Source organism: Phoenix dactylifera, chromosome 9 (genome assembly GCF_009389715.1).
Source record: "Phoenix dactylifera cultivar Barhee BC4 chromosome 9, palm_55x_up_171113_PBpolish2nd_filt_p, whole genome shotgun sequence".
In the NCBI taxonomy this organism is placed as follows: Eukaryota; Viridiplantae; Streptophyta; class Magnoliopsida; order Arecales; family Arecaceae; genus Phoenix; species Phoenix dactylifera.
Window position 1 is genome coordinate 16,290,975 of NC_052400.1, and position 13,464 is coordinate 16,304,438.

General features: G+C 42.8%; 2 protein-coding genes across 2 annotated transcripts; one reads left to right on the forward strand and one right to left on the reverse strand.

The window, feature by feature from the left end:
- Positions 1–445: 445 nt before the first annotated feature.
- On the reverse strand, positions 446–3,203 carry LOC103701679. Its single transcript, XM_008783839.4, has one exon. It carries the CDS (start codon positions 3,086–3,088, stop codon positions 701–703), a length of 2,388 nt encoding a protein of 795 aa, XP_008782061.2. The 5' UTR covers positions 3,089–3,203; the 3' UTR covers positions 446–700.
- A 4,530-nt stretch (positions 3,204–7,733) lies between these two features.
- LOC103701670 (NAC transcription factor 29-like) lies at positions 7,734–11,928 on the forward strand. The gene is made up of 5 exons (XM_008783827.2): positions 7,734–7,749; positions 9,944–10,096; positions 10,298–10,302; positions 11,022–11,306; positions 11,410–11,928. The coding sequence occupies exons 1-5, from the start codon at positions 7,734–7,736 to the stop codon at positions 11,926–11,928; spliced, it is 978 nt and encodes a 325-aa protein (XP_008782049.2).
- The last annotated feature ends 1,536 nt before the right edge of the window (positions 11,929–13,464 follow it).

The window sequence follows — 13,464 nt, forward strand, 5'->3', positions numbered from 1 at the left end:
AAAGGACATTAGTTTTGCGACTTGTGTACTTGTGGAATATTTGGTAGCCGAAACTATATGTAGGGTGGTTGCGGACAATAATTCTGTTTTGACAATTGAAAGTTGCTCTGCTGCGGTAGTTCTTGGGATAATTACCTCGAAATTGAAAAAAGCTCAGTTGTTTTGGGCCTCTGCAAACCAGATTCTTGTACGAAGCTCGTGAAAATAATTTAGAACTCGAGCAAATTTGCATGATATGTGCAATTTTGCATGAAATTTCAAGCTACTTGAATTCGATTTGAATAACCCTGCGATAAAAGAAAAAAATTCACCAAACGTTCTGCATGCCTTATTGGTTGCCAAAATGTAACTTAGATGCTTGGAAAAGAATATTTCATGGGACTTGCAGCCCTAAAATAAATTAAATTTAGATGCTTGGAAAGGAAAAAAAAAATTTTGCACGAGATTGCCAAAATGTAACTTGTTTTCCTTACTTTTCCTTCATCTTTTCCGCGTAAACAATGATCATGAAAACCTAAAACAAAGCTTCAACTACGCAGGATTTCCAGTAACAAGGAAAAGGTTATGGCTATTAAAAGTATTGTACGAAAGAGCAGCAACATAGGAAGCTGATTCATAGCATCACACGATTAAAGTAACGACAACATGGTTTCATACACGCACAATACCAAGAAAATATCCAGTGGCTTGGCAACTCGGCTCAGAAGCCGATCCCGGCCGCGCCGATGGGCCGATGCCCGTCCTTCCAGAAGCACGCATCCGGCGCCAGTCTCACCGACGACTTAATCGGCTCCGACTTGCACCGCGTCAGCACGAACGGCCCGTACGCCAACGCTGCCGCCGGCGGCGGCGGCGGCTTCGGCCCGGCGGGGTCGGCCACGCTCATTAGCTTCTGCTCGATGGCCGACGCGGTGGGCGGCACCGGTGGCGGAGGAGGCGGCGCGGCCTGGAGGAAAGCCGGCTTAGCGGGTGCCATCACCTCCTTATTCTCACCGCCCTCCACCCTTTCGGTCTTCGCTCTCTCTCCTTCGCCGCCTCCTCTTCCGCAGCAGCCGGCGCCGTCGCCTCCGCTATCTTTGGGGAGGTGGTGGTGGGGGCGCCAACGGAGGAAGTCGGTGCTGCAGACCCACGTCTCCTTGGAAACCTCCATTGAAAGCTTCGGCTCATACATCATTAGTAGAAGGCAGTCCGGCAGCTCTCTTCTCTCCTCCTCATCCCCTTTAACCCCTTCCTCTACCTTGCCATTCTCCTCTACTCTTCTTCCTCCTACATTTAGTTCGATTTCTTCTTCTTCTGTGGCCTTTGGCTTTTCTACTGCCTCGGCTTCTCTCGCTTCCTCTCCCACCACTGAGCTATCCTCTTTTTTCTTCTCCTCCTCCTCTTCATGGAGCGCATTCTCTTCTTCTGGTATGAGGTCTTCTTTATCAACGGAGAAGCTCCATCTTCGCTTACCTTCGATGGAGAAGCTGGCTCTTCTGGCTTCTCTCTCCTGGGAGAAGCTGTGCCTCCTCGCGTCCCTCGCTGTGGAAAAGCTGTGCCGCCTCTTTTCCTTGTTTCTCGAAGAGGAGCTGCGCCTCCTTCCTCTTTCCTTTGCTTTAGAAAGGCATTTGTGGTTGTCGGATCTCCTCTCTTCCTTGCCCATGGAAGAAGAGCAGCTGCTGGACCTTCTGCCTTTCTCCTCATCCCTTTCTTTTTCTTCTTCTCTTTCAAGCATTTGCGTCTCCTCTGATTTCTTCAACAACGGAGCATTCTCCACATCTCTTGATGGGTTCCTCTGCACTTCAACACAGTCAGCTGAAGACCCTTCCTTTCGACTCTTTCTTCCATTCTCATTCCCATCTTGCCTCTCTTCACTTGACCTCTGTTTCTTCTCCTCTGCCGAACTTCCCATTTCTTCAAGAGCTACACACAAAATCACACCTTGAGAGTTTTTCTCTTCTTGTGTCCCCTCTTTATCTACTACTCCTGTTTCTGGACTCACTTTAGCAGCAGCAGCAGTGGCTGCTTCATCTCGCTCTGCTCCAACCTTTTCTCTATCCGCTTCTACAAGACCGAAGAGATGCTGCCCAACTTCAATATCAGCTTCTTCCCCCTCCTCCTCCTCTTCTTCGACTTCGACCTTGGTAGCTGGAGAACCCCAAAACCGGTTAGCCAATGCCGCCATTCGAACCGGATCGGACCTGCACCTCATCAGCAGCAAAGCATTCCTCGGCGGAATGCACGCAGTCACCCTCGCCTCCTCCTCATCCCCCACCGCCAAGACCTCTTCTTTTTTCTCCGCCCCATCCACTTCCCTCTTCTCCCTCTCTCCAATCACCAAATCCAGCTCTCTTTTTCCCCTTTCTTCGATCACTAAACCCACCACCTCACCCCTCTTCCGCTCCTCCCCCTCCTGCATCGCCATCAAAAACCTTGCAAGCACATGCCCACAAGAGCTCGTATTCCTCTTCTCTTCGCATTCTCCTCTCTTCTCTTCCCCTGTTCTCGAGGAAGAGCAGGGAGAGCTTCCGCAGGGGAGGAAGCAATTGAACTCCGTCCCGAAAGCCCGCAACCCCTCGCAGATGCTCCCCGGGAGCTGATACACCCATCTCTGGTTCTTTCTCGGCCAGCAGTCTTCATCTGTCCTCCCGAATCTCGCCTCTTTTCCGCTTCCCCTCTTCGACCTCGACCTCGCCATCGCCGCGGCTTTTGCCTGGGCCTTCTTCTTCTTGCTCTTCACCCTCACCTGGCCGATGCACGTCACCTTGGGGGAGGACGGCTCCGCCACCTCGAATGCACATCCCTTCCTCCTCGCCCCGCCGCCGCCGCTGCCGGCGGCTGCCACGGCCGGGAACATCGGAGACTGGCCGCCCTTGAGGCTCCCGCTGCTCCTCAGGCGCTTGCTCAGCGACGCGGACAACGTTGGCGCCGTCGGGTCCCGGCCCCGCCCGGGGCTGAGCAGGGACTTGGAGGAGGTGCCTCTCATGGCGGTGACGGAGGCGGAAGCTGCGAAAGAGGTGGACCGGGAGGCGAAGCTAAGGAAGAGCTCGCTGCCGCTCCGGTAGTACTCCGTCCTCTCTCTTCCTCCCGTTGTCTTGCTCTTCCTCATTTATGTGGCATATAGGGAAGAGTGCGAGACCGTGGTCCAAGCAAGCATAAAAGATAAGGGTTTCCCTTCTTTCTTTAGGGCTCTGGTTGCCAGCAGGGCCTTTACAGATGCAGGTCATTAAATTGTGCAGGACCCAAGCCCACCTTATGCTCCCTTCTTTTTAAAATGCTTATTGCCAGAGTAAGCTTGTGTGCTTGTATGAATGTTCTTTGCAGGTATAATTGCTAGCATCAGGCACATGAAATTGCCATAATTGATACAAGAGGAATGTAGTACTCAATGAGAGTTTATGACCCTATCAGACAATGCACACTATAAGGAATAATAATAATAATTATGACCATGCATATAAAATATGGTTTAACGACCAAGTTCGTCTTAAAAGGTGGCAAGCCTATCAAACAAGTCCAAAAAAATAATCACGATTGGCAAACTGAGTATGCCATTATCTCTATCCAGCTCGCAGTGAAGAACCATAACTCATTTATTAGCAAAAAAGAACCATAACTCATTTTCGGCTCATATTCTCATATTCACCTTGGATTGGGTAGAGGCACCCCAATCCCATTCTACAGGTATACTTAAATTTCTGAATCCATCCTACTCATTTAGAGTTAGATGGGGCAAACTGGGATGAATAGAAATAGGTAAAACTGCAGAATTTTTTTTTTTTTTAGCATACAAATCAAAAAATAAAAGGAATGTAATGTTGAACTTCAGTACTTCACATAACGCATAAAACATAACAAATCCAATGTTCAATAAATAATATAAATAATAAATAGACATTATTTTTCAGGAAATCAAAGATAAAAATAATTATTTAAAGGGGATATTTTAAAAATATCTTAGGTAAGATTCGATGCAGGTATGCCATTACTCGTATCTATCTCGAACCGACCATGTGTTTTATTTTAAATATCTATCCCTGTCTAGGTGAATTTCTTTGGTCATAGAGCCAATATGGCAGCCTTACTAACCGTGACTTTCTTTTGCTTCTTACACCAGCAGAAGATCTACGCTCAGCGCTAGCAATTATCTTGCTTCTTTTACACTCATTTTAGCTGGGGTCTTTCTTAGTCAAGTCTATCATTCATCACAGAAAGAAATAAAATACCTGCTGTGAGTTAATGAAACCAATGCTCTAACTTCTAAGATCCTGGCATTCTGTAGTATCACTCTCCCTCGTCTCATGATTTTAATTGATATCCCATAACCAAGGGGAAAACGGAGCTGCAGCCTTTATTACCTCCTAGTCTAACGGGGAAATAATGGATTCCTTTTCACTTGCCAAACTGCCCAAGTTACAACACACAAATTTGGACACGATTGATGGGAATATAAAGGATCCCCAGAGTCCAATCAATTTGTCTTGTAGCGTCACTTTTTGACCCGTAGAGAGGACCATCCAATCCACTTAAGTGAGTGCGTGGAGAACGCAAGCTAAGCCATGCATAAATGTTATCGTCTCACCCATTCTGTACCACTCTAGTCCAAGCATAGCATACTTAACTGCCGAATTTTGATGAGATACCATACATCACTCCTATTGTAATGGTACCTCATAAATGTCACTGACTTGCAATGACCAAACTCAAGCTTTGAAAATTCGAAGCAAGAAAGACTAGGATGGGTGATACATGGTCAACCTTTATTGTAGACAAACTATATCACTGCATAGCAATTACTACCACACAGTGTGTGTGTGTGAGAGAGAGAGAGAGAGAGCTCTTAGTTGGAATTTGGAGACCTGTCTAATACTAGTTCCCAGGAGTTCCAACAACACTTGCAATCGAGGTAAAGATAAAAGGCAGCTCCTCACTTCTCCATGTAAACTCTATATCCAGGCTTTGGTGGTGGTGCATGGCCAAGTACGTACCTTGCACCATTTTGTCATGTTATCCTTTGCTCACCAACAACGCCACCAATATAAACAACTGAGTTGGTGTTGATCAACATTAAAACGCTTGAGGAAACACCACTGGGTAATGTGCGAATAATTAACATGGAGGAAAGAGGAGATGGTGTGGTCACATGGAGGGCGTGCCACGAAGAAAGGACCGGCAGAAAGTTCCAAAAAGGCTGTATGCCTGTGGACTCGCACATGAGGACTGGAAGAAAAAGAGATAGCGAGCAGATCTAGGGCCAGTGAATACAATTAATATATAATGAGAAAAGAATTGGTACAAGGTGGCAAGAGGGAGCACATAAAGAGGTAAAATGGAGAGGAATCTTTGTGCGGTCTCCTCGATCTTCCGCCCTTCCTCAATAAGTTGTAAAAGATGCCAACAGTACAGCCCTCATCTCCAAAAGCAAAGAGAGCTAATGACAGCAACTTTCCCCTTGTTCTTTTTCTGAATACCGACGAAAACCTGAAGGACAGCTCATTTGTAGGGGACTTGGATTAAAGCCAGAAAAATAAGCTATCTAGCTCCCTTCTCTCTCACAGTTACTGATCCGCAAATCAAACTCAAGGCTGTGAGATAAAAGAAACATTGGAACAGAATAACTTATATTTTTGATTTGCCGTAATATAATTTCTCATAACTATAATCATGGAAACTTTAGTCCACTGGAAAAAAGAGGAGGCATCTCAAGGTTATCTTATAACCCTTGAGTAGTTATGCATGACATGAGCAATTGCCTAACATAATTATTTTTAATTTATACCTTTCTCTAAGAATATTTGAAGCATCAATTGAAAAAAATTATTCAGCAGGCTTACATTTTATATCGACCCTAATTCTTCTTTCATTTCTAAACCCTGCGTCATCCGAAAATGCCTTAATTTGTTTGGAGTAATGGAAGGTTCCACAGTGTTTGTACATACAGTAGATATTCAAATAACAATTTTTATTTATCAAAAAGTATTAATTTCCACCTGTTCACTGTTTTACTGCTTGATAACCATTATTGATATGTGGTTCTTTTACTAGATTCAAATATTTCTTTTTTAGATTGTCTTCGTATAAAATTTTAAGTCTCTGCTTTATGTGCACTTGAGCAATGATAAAACCAAATAATACATACATTTTGTTGTCATTATTGTTCAGCAATTCTTAATAAAATGAACTGAAAATAAGCATCTCTGGGTTCTTTATTTATTAAAAAATCCTTATCAACGACCCGAATAGACAATGACCATGCTATTTCTATCACATTGACTGAGCAACTATGTCAAACGCTTGCACCGTTGGCATGACTTTTGCTAGGACTAATAAATGATGGTGCTGTCGTATCATATGCTGCATAAGGCTGTTTCGCGATACGGTTTATCCAGCAGTTCTCATTCATCAATGAGGCGAGGGCTATCGGCAGAGCTTCAAATTGACCACAGATCGGTACTTAGTTCTGAATGACCGAAGCACGTACCGTGCAGAGGCTCAATTAGCTGCGAAAGGTAAAACAGCAAGCAGCCTTTTCTTATCTTTAAACAACACGTCAAGTCGTAGCCGGCTTTCATCCGGTGACGGACACACATTCGTACCTTAGACGGTACAGCTGACCCACGTACTTATCCGCGGAACGAGAGACCGATGCAGAGGTACGAAACGAAGATCCCTTGAGATGGTAGTTCAAACGAATCATGCGTTTAGAAAAAGCTAACAGAACCGTAATTAGATATTTTTTTTATTGCCTGCTACTTAAAAAAACTGTCTATATATAAAAGAAAGGTAGTTGACTAATGCTTTTCATGATATATTATTTTTTGATTTTTTTAATTATATTCGTACATTGTATAATATTTTTATTTTTAAAAAAAATCGAAAATATAAATTACTTTGAGATCTATGCGGGGCGATCCAACAGTGGATTCCCACGAATCCCCTTCATGAAGCGAAGCGAGGGGCTTGAGAATATCCACATTTAATGAGCCAGTCATGCTGCCGAGTGGATTGCCAGCCATGCTTGCAAGGATGAAGCTGTATGAGCGCCAGGGGTCTGTTGTACCTGATGAGTTTGGAGACATGTTAACTCAAGATATTCTAGGCCGGTGCTCACCAGTTTGACTACTTTAAAAAATAAAAAAACCTGTAACATATTGGATGTTGTTCACTTATCAAATGAGGTTATATGTACTTAAAATAGGAGTCCAAGCTGATCTAGGGATCTCTCTCACCTTGTACACTATCTCTACTTTCTCTCGACAGGTTCGGCCATACATAATTACACAGTTAAGGTGTCAAGAGAGAGATCTTAGAAAGGGTGTTGGCCTAAGAATGTGAGACCTAAATGAACTTGTATGTCTGAGCCAGCTTCCAGCCGATCCCATGCACAACCCCAACGGTTTTGCTCCATGGTAGATTTTGCAAACTATTGGGCGTCACATGCCACAAAAACTCCAAATCACATCAGTTTCAGCTCCATGAAGGTGATTTTGGGCCATATACTTCAAGGCATCCGAATACCAGGCACGCAATAGTGAAGCCAACTTCATGGAACTTTTCCAAACACGTCCCTTGTCACGACTATCGATGCTAATTTTATCACATGAAGCTTGCGCCTCTGAGCCAATTAATCCACCAACCAATATGTTGCGTCTAGAAATGGTCACGTCTTGGAACTCCATGCATCTCGGGGCTCCTTCCAGCGCCACCTGTTGAGCTTGTTCTATCCCAAGTTCCCTCAATATTCTTGCCGCCTGATGACTTTGTCGTCACGTTAAAGAAAGTCATCTTATTTAGCCAATTGCTGGAAGAAATTGTCACTGGAATATTGAAGACATTCTCATCCATTCAGCCGTAGGAACCCTGTTCCCTCTCAACAACGCCAAAGAACTTCATGTCCATGATATGGGAACATAAAGACTTTTTCCCTTGGTGCACTGAAGACTAGCAATGGCCATTGACAAACTTCTGATTAAGGGACAAAATGTCCTTGTAATAGCTTCTTTATACGCATAAACCATGCGGCCGGCCTAGGAAAATCCATTATGGTTATTTCAGACGAGTCAAATTAGCAAAAACAATTGGATAATTCAAAAGATTTATCCTGTGATCATTGTCGATAGATGTATAACCATGGTGCATATGGTTGGAGCCACCGAAGTCCCTGAGAGGGATGGACGCAACCTTTGTCGCTTTTATTCCCCATCAGGATCAGGATGCTGCGTTTGGAGGGAGTAACTATTGATTGTTCCTTTTCTTCCCCACAAAAGGATCGTCCAGGTTCTGTGATGCAGTAATACTAAATACTTTGAAGCCAACTGGCTGTGGATGAAGATGAGAAGAATACAACATCTATAATAAAGGGAAGATCTGTGATATTTTATACCATTTTGTGGCGGCATATAAGATAAAAGCAGTTACATGGTTCTTTCCAATTAATGGATTTGGAATCCCTTGATAATTCAAGCGAGGACTAAGCAGGAAGTCATGTCATGCTGAGGGCATATGATGTGCTCTTATATGCAATGCAGTCATGTTGACATGTGGTCGTGCGTTACACATATTATAAAACATCATCAGCTGTTCAAAATTTCAATATCTGATCCTTCAATATATTGCTTGTGAGCGGAGCAGGCCAGCATATAGAAGAATGTGCTTCAACATCCATATATAGGCTTAGTGTATGAGCCTGTGCTTTGAGAAATCCATGTACAAGGTAATACCAAAAATAATAATAATAAAAAAGCCATATACAAGCTTGTTGTTGAGCTGTGCTAATTTGTACATGAATAGCACAGTTTAATAGATGGTTGTACATCTACAAAGAGGTGATAGTGTTGCTTGTTACCAAAAAAAAAAAGAAGAGGTGTGTGTTGCCAATACCACCATGCAAGTGTTTCTTTAGAGCTTTTCTACACCAAACTTTCAATTTATTTACATCTATAATTGCTTACAAGGAAAATTCTTCCTTTATTGATTGCTACTAGGTGATTTAGTCTTTGTTGACCAGAAGTTTAATTCTTGGTCCATGATTCAAATGGTTGTTTTAGTCTAGTACCCCTCCCACTCAGTACATCACGAATACAATATTGAGCAACCATATGTGAAATTATATAAATACATGCAAAAATAATTGCCAGTGTGTACAATATCGATATAAGTATGTGCAATACCTGGTGCGTGCGTGGAGGTGGAGGACTAAATGTTAAATACTAAATTTTTAAGGACTGAATATAAAATAAAAGCGAGCTGAAAAAATAGATGTAATAAAGTAATCTTGACCAGATATTATCACCCAACGAGAATTAAACAAGACAAGTAGCTAATAGATTTGCCTCCCGCTAATCACCACACAAGTAAAAATAAGTTGACCTTGACCGGATATTATCGCCCAATCAGAAGATGCGTAGCTGGTAGACATACGTCATGCATAACAACCACACTTTTATAATCAGAAGACATGTAGCTGGTAGATATACCTCATGCATAACGTAGCTGGTAGTAAAATTAAGTTGACCTTGACAGGATGTTACCACCCTATAAGAAGACAGGCAGCCAATATATAATATTATTAATGCATGTGGATTCTATCCTTATTAATGACCGTCGGATTATATATTTTACCACCTTCTTCCCAATTTTCTAGTTTTTGTCGTCCACGTACGTGTAACAAACCTACTGAGCATTATCCTCCGGGAGACTTTGGGATGCGCCCTTAGACGGTCAAAATTTTCCTTATTATAAGAAGCCTTTCGTTGCTGGGTATCAACACGACACCAACCCCAACCCCAACCCCAACCCCATTTCCTCCATATAAAGGATCTGGAGATCAGGCCTCTCCAAAGCTTCACCTTAGCCCCTCCAATTCTTTCTGCTTCTCTTCTTCTTCCTCCTCGTTTACTTCCTTTTCTTCTTAAGTAAAATAAAGTTTAGCTCCATTAATTAATGGATGGGATGGGGTTACCAGGATCTCAACTCCCTCCAGGATTCCGATTCCACCCCACAGACCAAGAGCTCATCATCCACTACTTGAGGAAGAAGGTTACCTCTACTCTTACACCGGTGACCTCGATCATCGCAGACATCGATCTGTACAAGTTTAATCCATGGGAACTTCCTGGTGCTTCCTCTTCTCTCTTCTCCCATGTTAAAATATTGTCTTCATGCCTTTGAATGCGGCCAAAAAGTCGCCGGCATGATTGCCCGGCCCCTGTGGAGCCTTGTCTATGGAGTCTAGTCCAAGTGGTGTGACAAACGAGACTCTCTCGATGGTTGTTCTTGGATGATGGATAACAAAGAAAACATAGTTTTTTCACTTGAGAGAAGGTGGGTGCAATCTCATGCTTCTTTTAGCATTAAACTATATTTTCCTTACCTTCATGGAGGAGCAACCTTTGATAGATCATGGATCCTTTAATAAGCATGTAGCCTGATTAAAAATTAGAGAGCGACAAAGAAAAAAGAAGGGAGAAGGAATTGGAAATGACCCTGCCAATGGTACCATATGGTGTACAGCCTAGGTTGTAGGAATCTCCATTGCCTTGGGAATTAGAGGTTTTTAGTTGGCTCTAGATACGAATATACGATAGCCATGCCTTCCACTAATCATACTCTTCCAGAATACCCGTTAAGAAACTCAACAATTAGATAACTGCCGAGAGTTATGCTAAAGCTCACTAATTCTCTCCTAACATAACCCTCCACACAACCGTGCATGTTTTAAGAATTCTCTATATCTAGGTTTGCTATTGTGAATGCGCTCCCTGCAAATTAACATGACCAGTGTTTCTATGTCTATTTGTAGAAGATGTTTCATCTGAGTCCTTGATGACCTCGCAGTAGTCCTTACTCAAGTTTATTGTTCACCAAAATATGGTTTTGTCGCGAAAAAACTTATAGTCCTCCCTGTACAAAGTTTTTTTTGCCGAAAAACATCGTATGTAATTTTTATTGATGTTGATATTTCTTTTAAATAACTAGAAACAGTACAAATTGCAACAGATAACATGGTTTTTTGCTGTTGTTGCCATCTTGGCGCGGACAAGGCCCAGTTCGGCGAGGGAGAATGGTTCTTCTACAGCCCCCGCGACCGGAAATATCCAAATGGCACCAGGCCAAACAGGGCGGCCGCATCCGGATACTGGAAGGCCACGGGCACCGACAAGCCCATCCTCACCGCTGGGGGTTCCCGGTGCCTCGGCGTCAAGAAGGCCCTCGTCTTCTACAAAGGCCGCCCCCCGAAGGGTTTCAAGACCGACTGGGTCATGCATGAATACCGCCTCCTCGATTCAAACCCCACCTGCTCACAGAAGCACAAAGGTTCCATGCGAGTAAGAAAACTTCTCTACATGTTATCTCCTTTAATGGTCCATCTCCAATGACCTCTTGCTCTCTATTTTGGAATCATCTAAAGAGACTTTGTTTTGGTTACAGCTGGATGACTGGGTCCTCTGCCGAGTCCGGCAAAAGGGTGCCATGCCACTAGAAACGGAGGAGAAAGACTCGAGTCTCCACGCTTCTCAACCTATAATAACCAACCAGTTCGCCGAGAGGCAAGTGACAACCGGGGAGAAGAGCAGCTTGTTTGAGTGGAGCGACTACCAACTCCTCTCGTACCTCGTGGGGTCTCGGGACGAAGGGAAGAGTGCATGCGAGAACTCGAACCGCCCCAAGTCCGCCAATTCCTCCGATCTTGACATGGCTCCGGGTGGATGTGGAGAGTCTCATGAGCTCCCACTGGTATCATCGGTGCTGGAGCCGATCAAAAGGAAGCTCTCCTTCGGGGCGTTGGACGAGCTCATGCTGCAGCCGCCGGGTAAAAGATTGAACTGTTCTAGCAGCGAGGGTGACGAGTCATCGCCAACAGGCTCGGTCTCGTTCGATCGAGTATACCCACAGTTTACGATAGGATTTCCTCCTTTTCTTCTTCCTCTCTTCTTCTGGGCTTCATGAGTCTCACTTTAAAGTTTACATATATCTTAGATATTTTTCAACCACATCATTGCGGAGAAGAGGAGGCAGATGAGACCGGCTGTACAGAGCAAGAAATATGTAAAATGTTAGCGATTGTGTTTGATGATAAATTTACTGAATGTAAACAAAAAAAAAATGAAAATTGTGAGGAAATTAAGAACTGAGGGCTATCCTCTTCTTTAAATATTCCTTGTCTCAACTATTTTATGGGTGAGCCATTGATGAAGAGCTAACTGGCACCCCGATGAACTACAGAAATTTTGAATCTATCAGTAGCACGAGATTTCTCTCTTCCTCTCGTTCCTTTTCTTTTATTCCATTTCTTAGTCATATTAATACAGAAAATCACGCTATTGGGTGGGCTGGAGGGCTGCAACTGGTTGCCCTGTTTTTTTAAGATATCGCTTTGGAATTCCATGAAAAGAAAATGGAGTGCAATTATGGAATCAAAAAACAATGCTGAAAGCTCATAATATGACAACTTATCGATGATAAGATTGGAAAAAGCTTCTATTCTCGTTGCAAAATTTGTTGGCTCTGCCATATAAATACATGCTTAAGATGACTACAGAAAGCATACGCAATTGAGAAGCATGCATGTAGGCAATTCATGATGGGATAACATGCATCTGTAGCTATCTCACATTCTTTATTTACTTTTTGAGTAATCATTATATTATTAATGTGTTACTTCTCTCTTCCAAGCATACATTGTAGTGATCTCCACCAGCATGCCCAAATTTTATTTTGTTTTTGGATATCTCCATTTCAGTAGTTTGGAATTTAAAATTCAATATTCATATTTACGAGCTACTGTCTATTTTTTTTTAAAAAAGTTCTAATAACATTATCATATAAAAATGATTAAATTCACTTTGTACTCATGCTTTCCTAAAATAGAAACAAATGTAATATATTAAAAAAATAAATAAGACATAAAATCATGAGAATATTATCTAAAAATTTATGGAGGATGCTACTCTTTTTATGGGCTATTTTCATGTTCGTGCAGCGTATAGTTTTACAAATGATTTTGCCTCTCCACTACATTCGCACAATGAAATAGAACAATATATGTTCCCGGAACAAAAAATAAAATAAAATCACACACTACACTGCAGCCTATTTGGTAGGTTTTTTTTTTTTTAATGGAATCCAATGTAACAATATTTTTTTATTGGAGTCGATGACGAGTGTTAACAATATTCTCGAATTTGCAATTAAAAGTCCAAAATCTGGAGTCCAAGTAAGTATCAAATTCGGATCTGAAATTTAGGCCCGAAAAATATATCAAGTTTGATCCAAGCTTTATTAATTTTAGTTCTATTCTGGATTGAATCCGGCCGAATCTGGGCTAAAAGAGAGAGGATCCTCGTCTGGCCGCTATTCCGTTAGAATCAAATCCGGGCTCGCACTAGTCAAAAAGTCCCACCGACCACAGGGAGCATCGTCGCCATAACATCCTCGTGAGTCGTGACAGGAAAGGACCCCTTGGACCGGGACCCTTCGCTCATC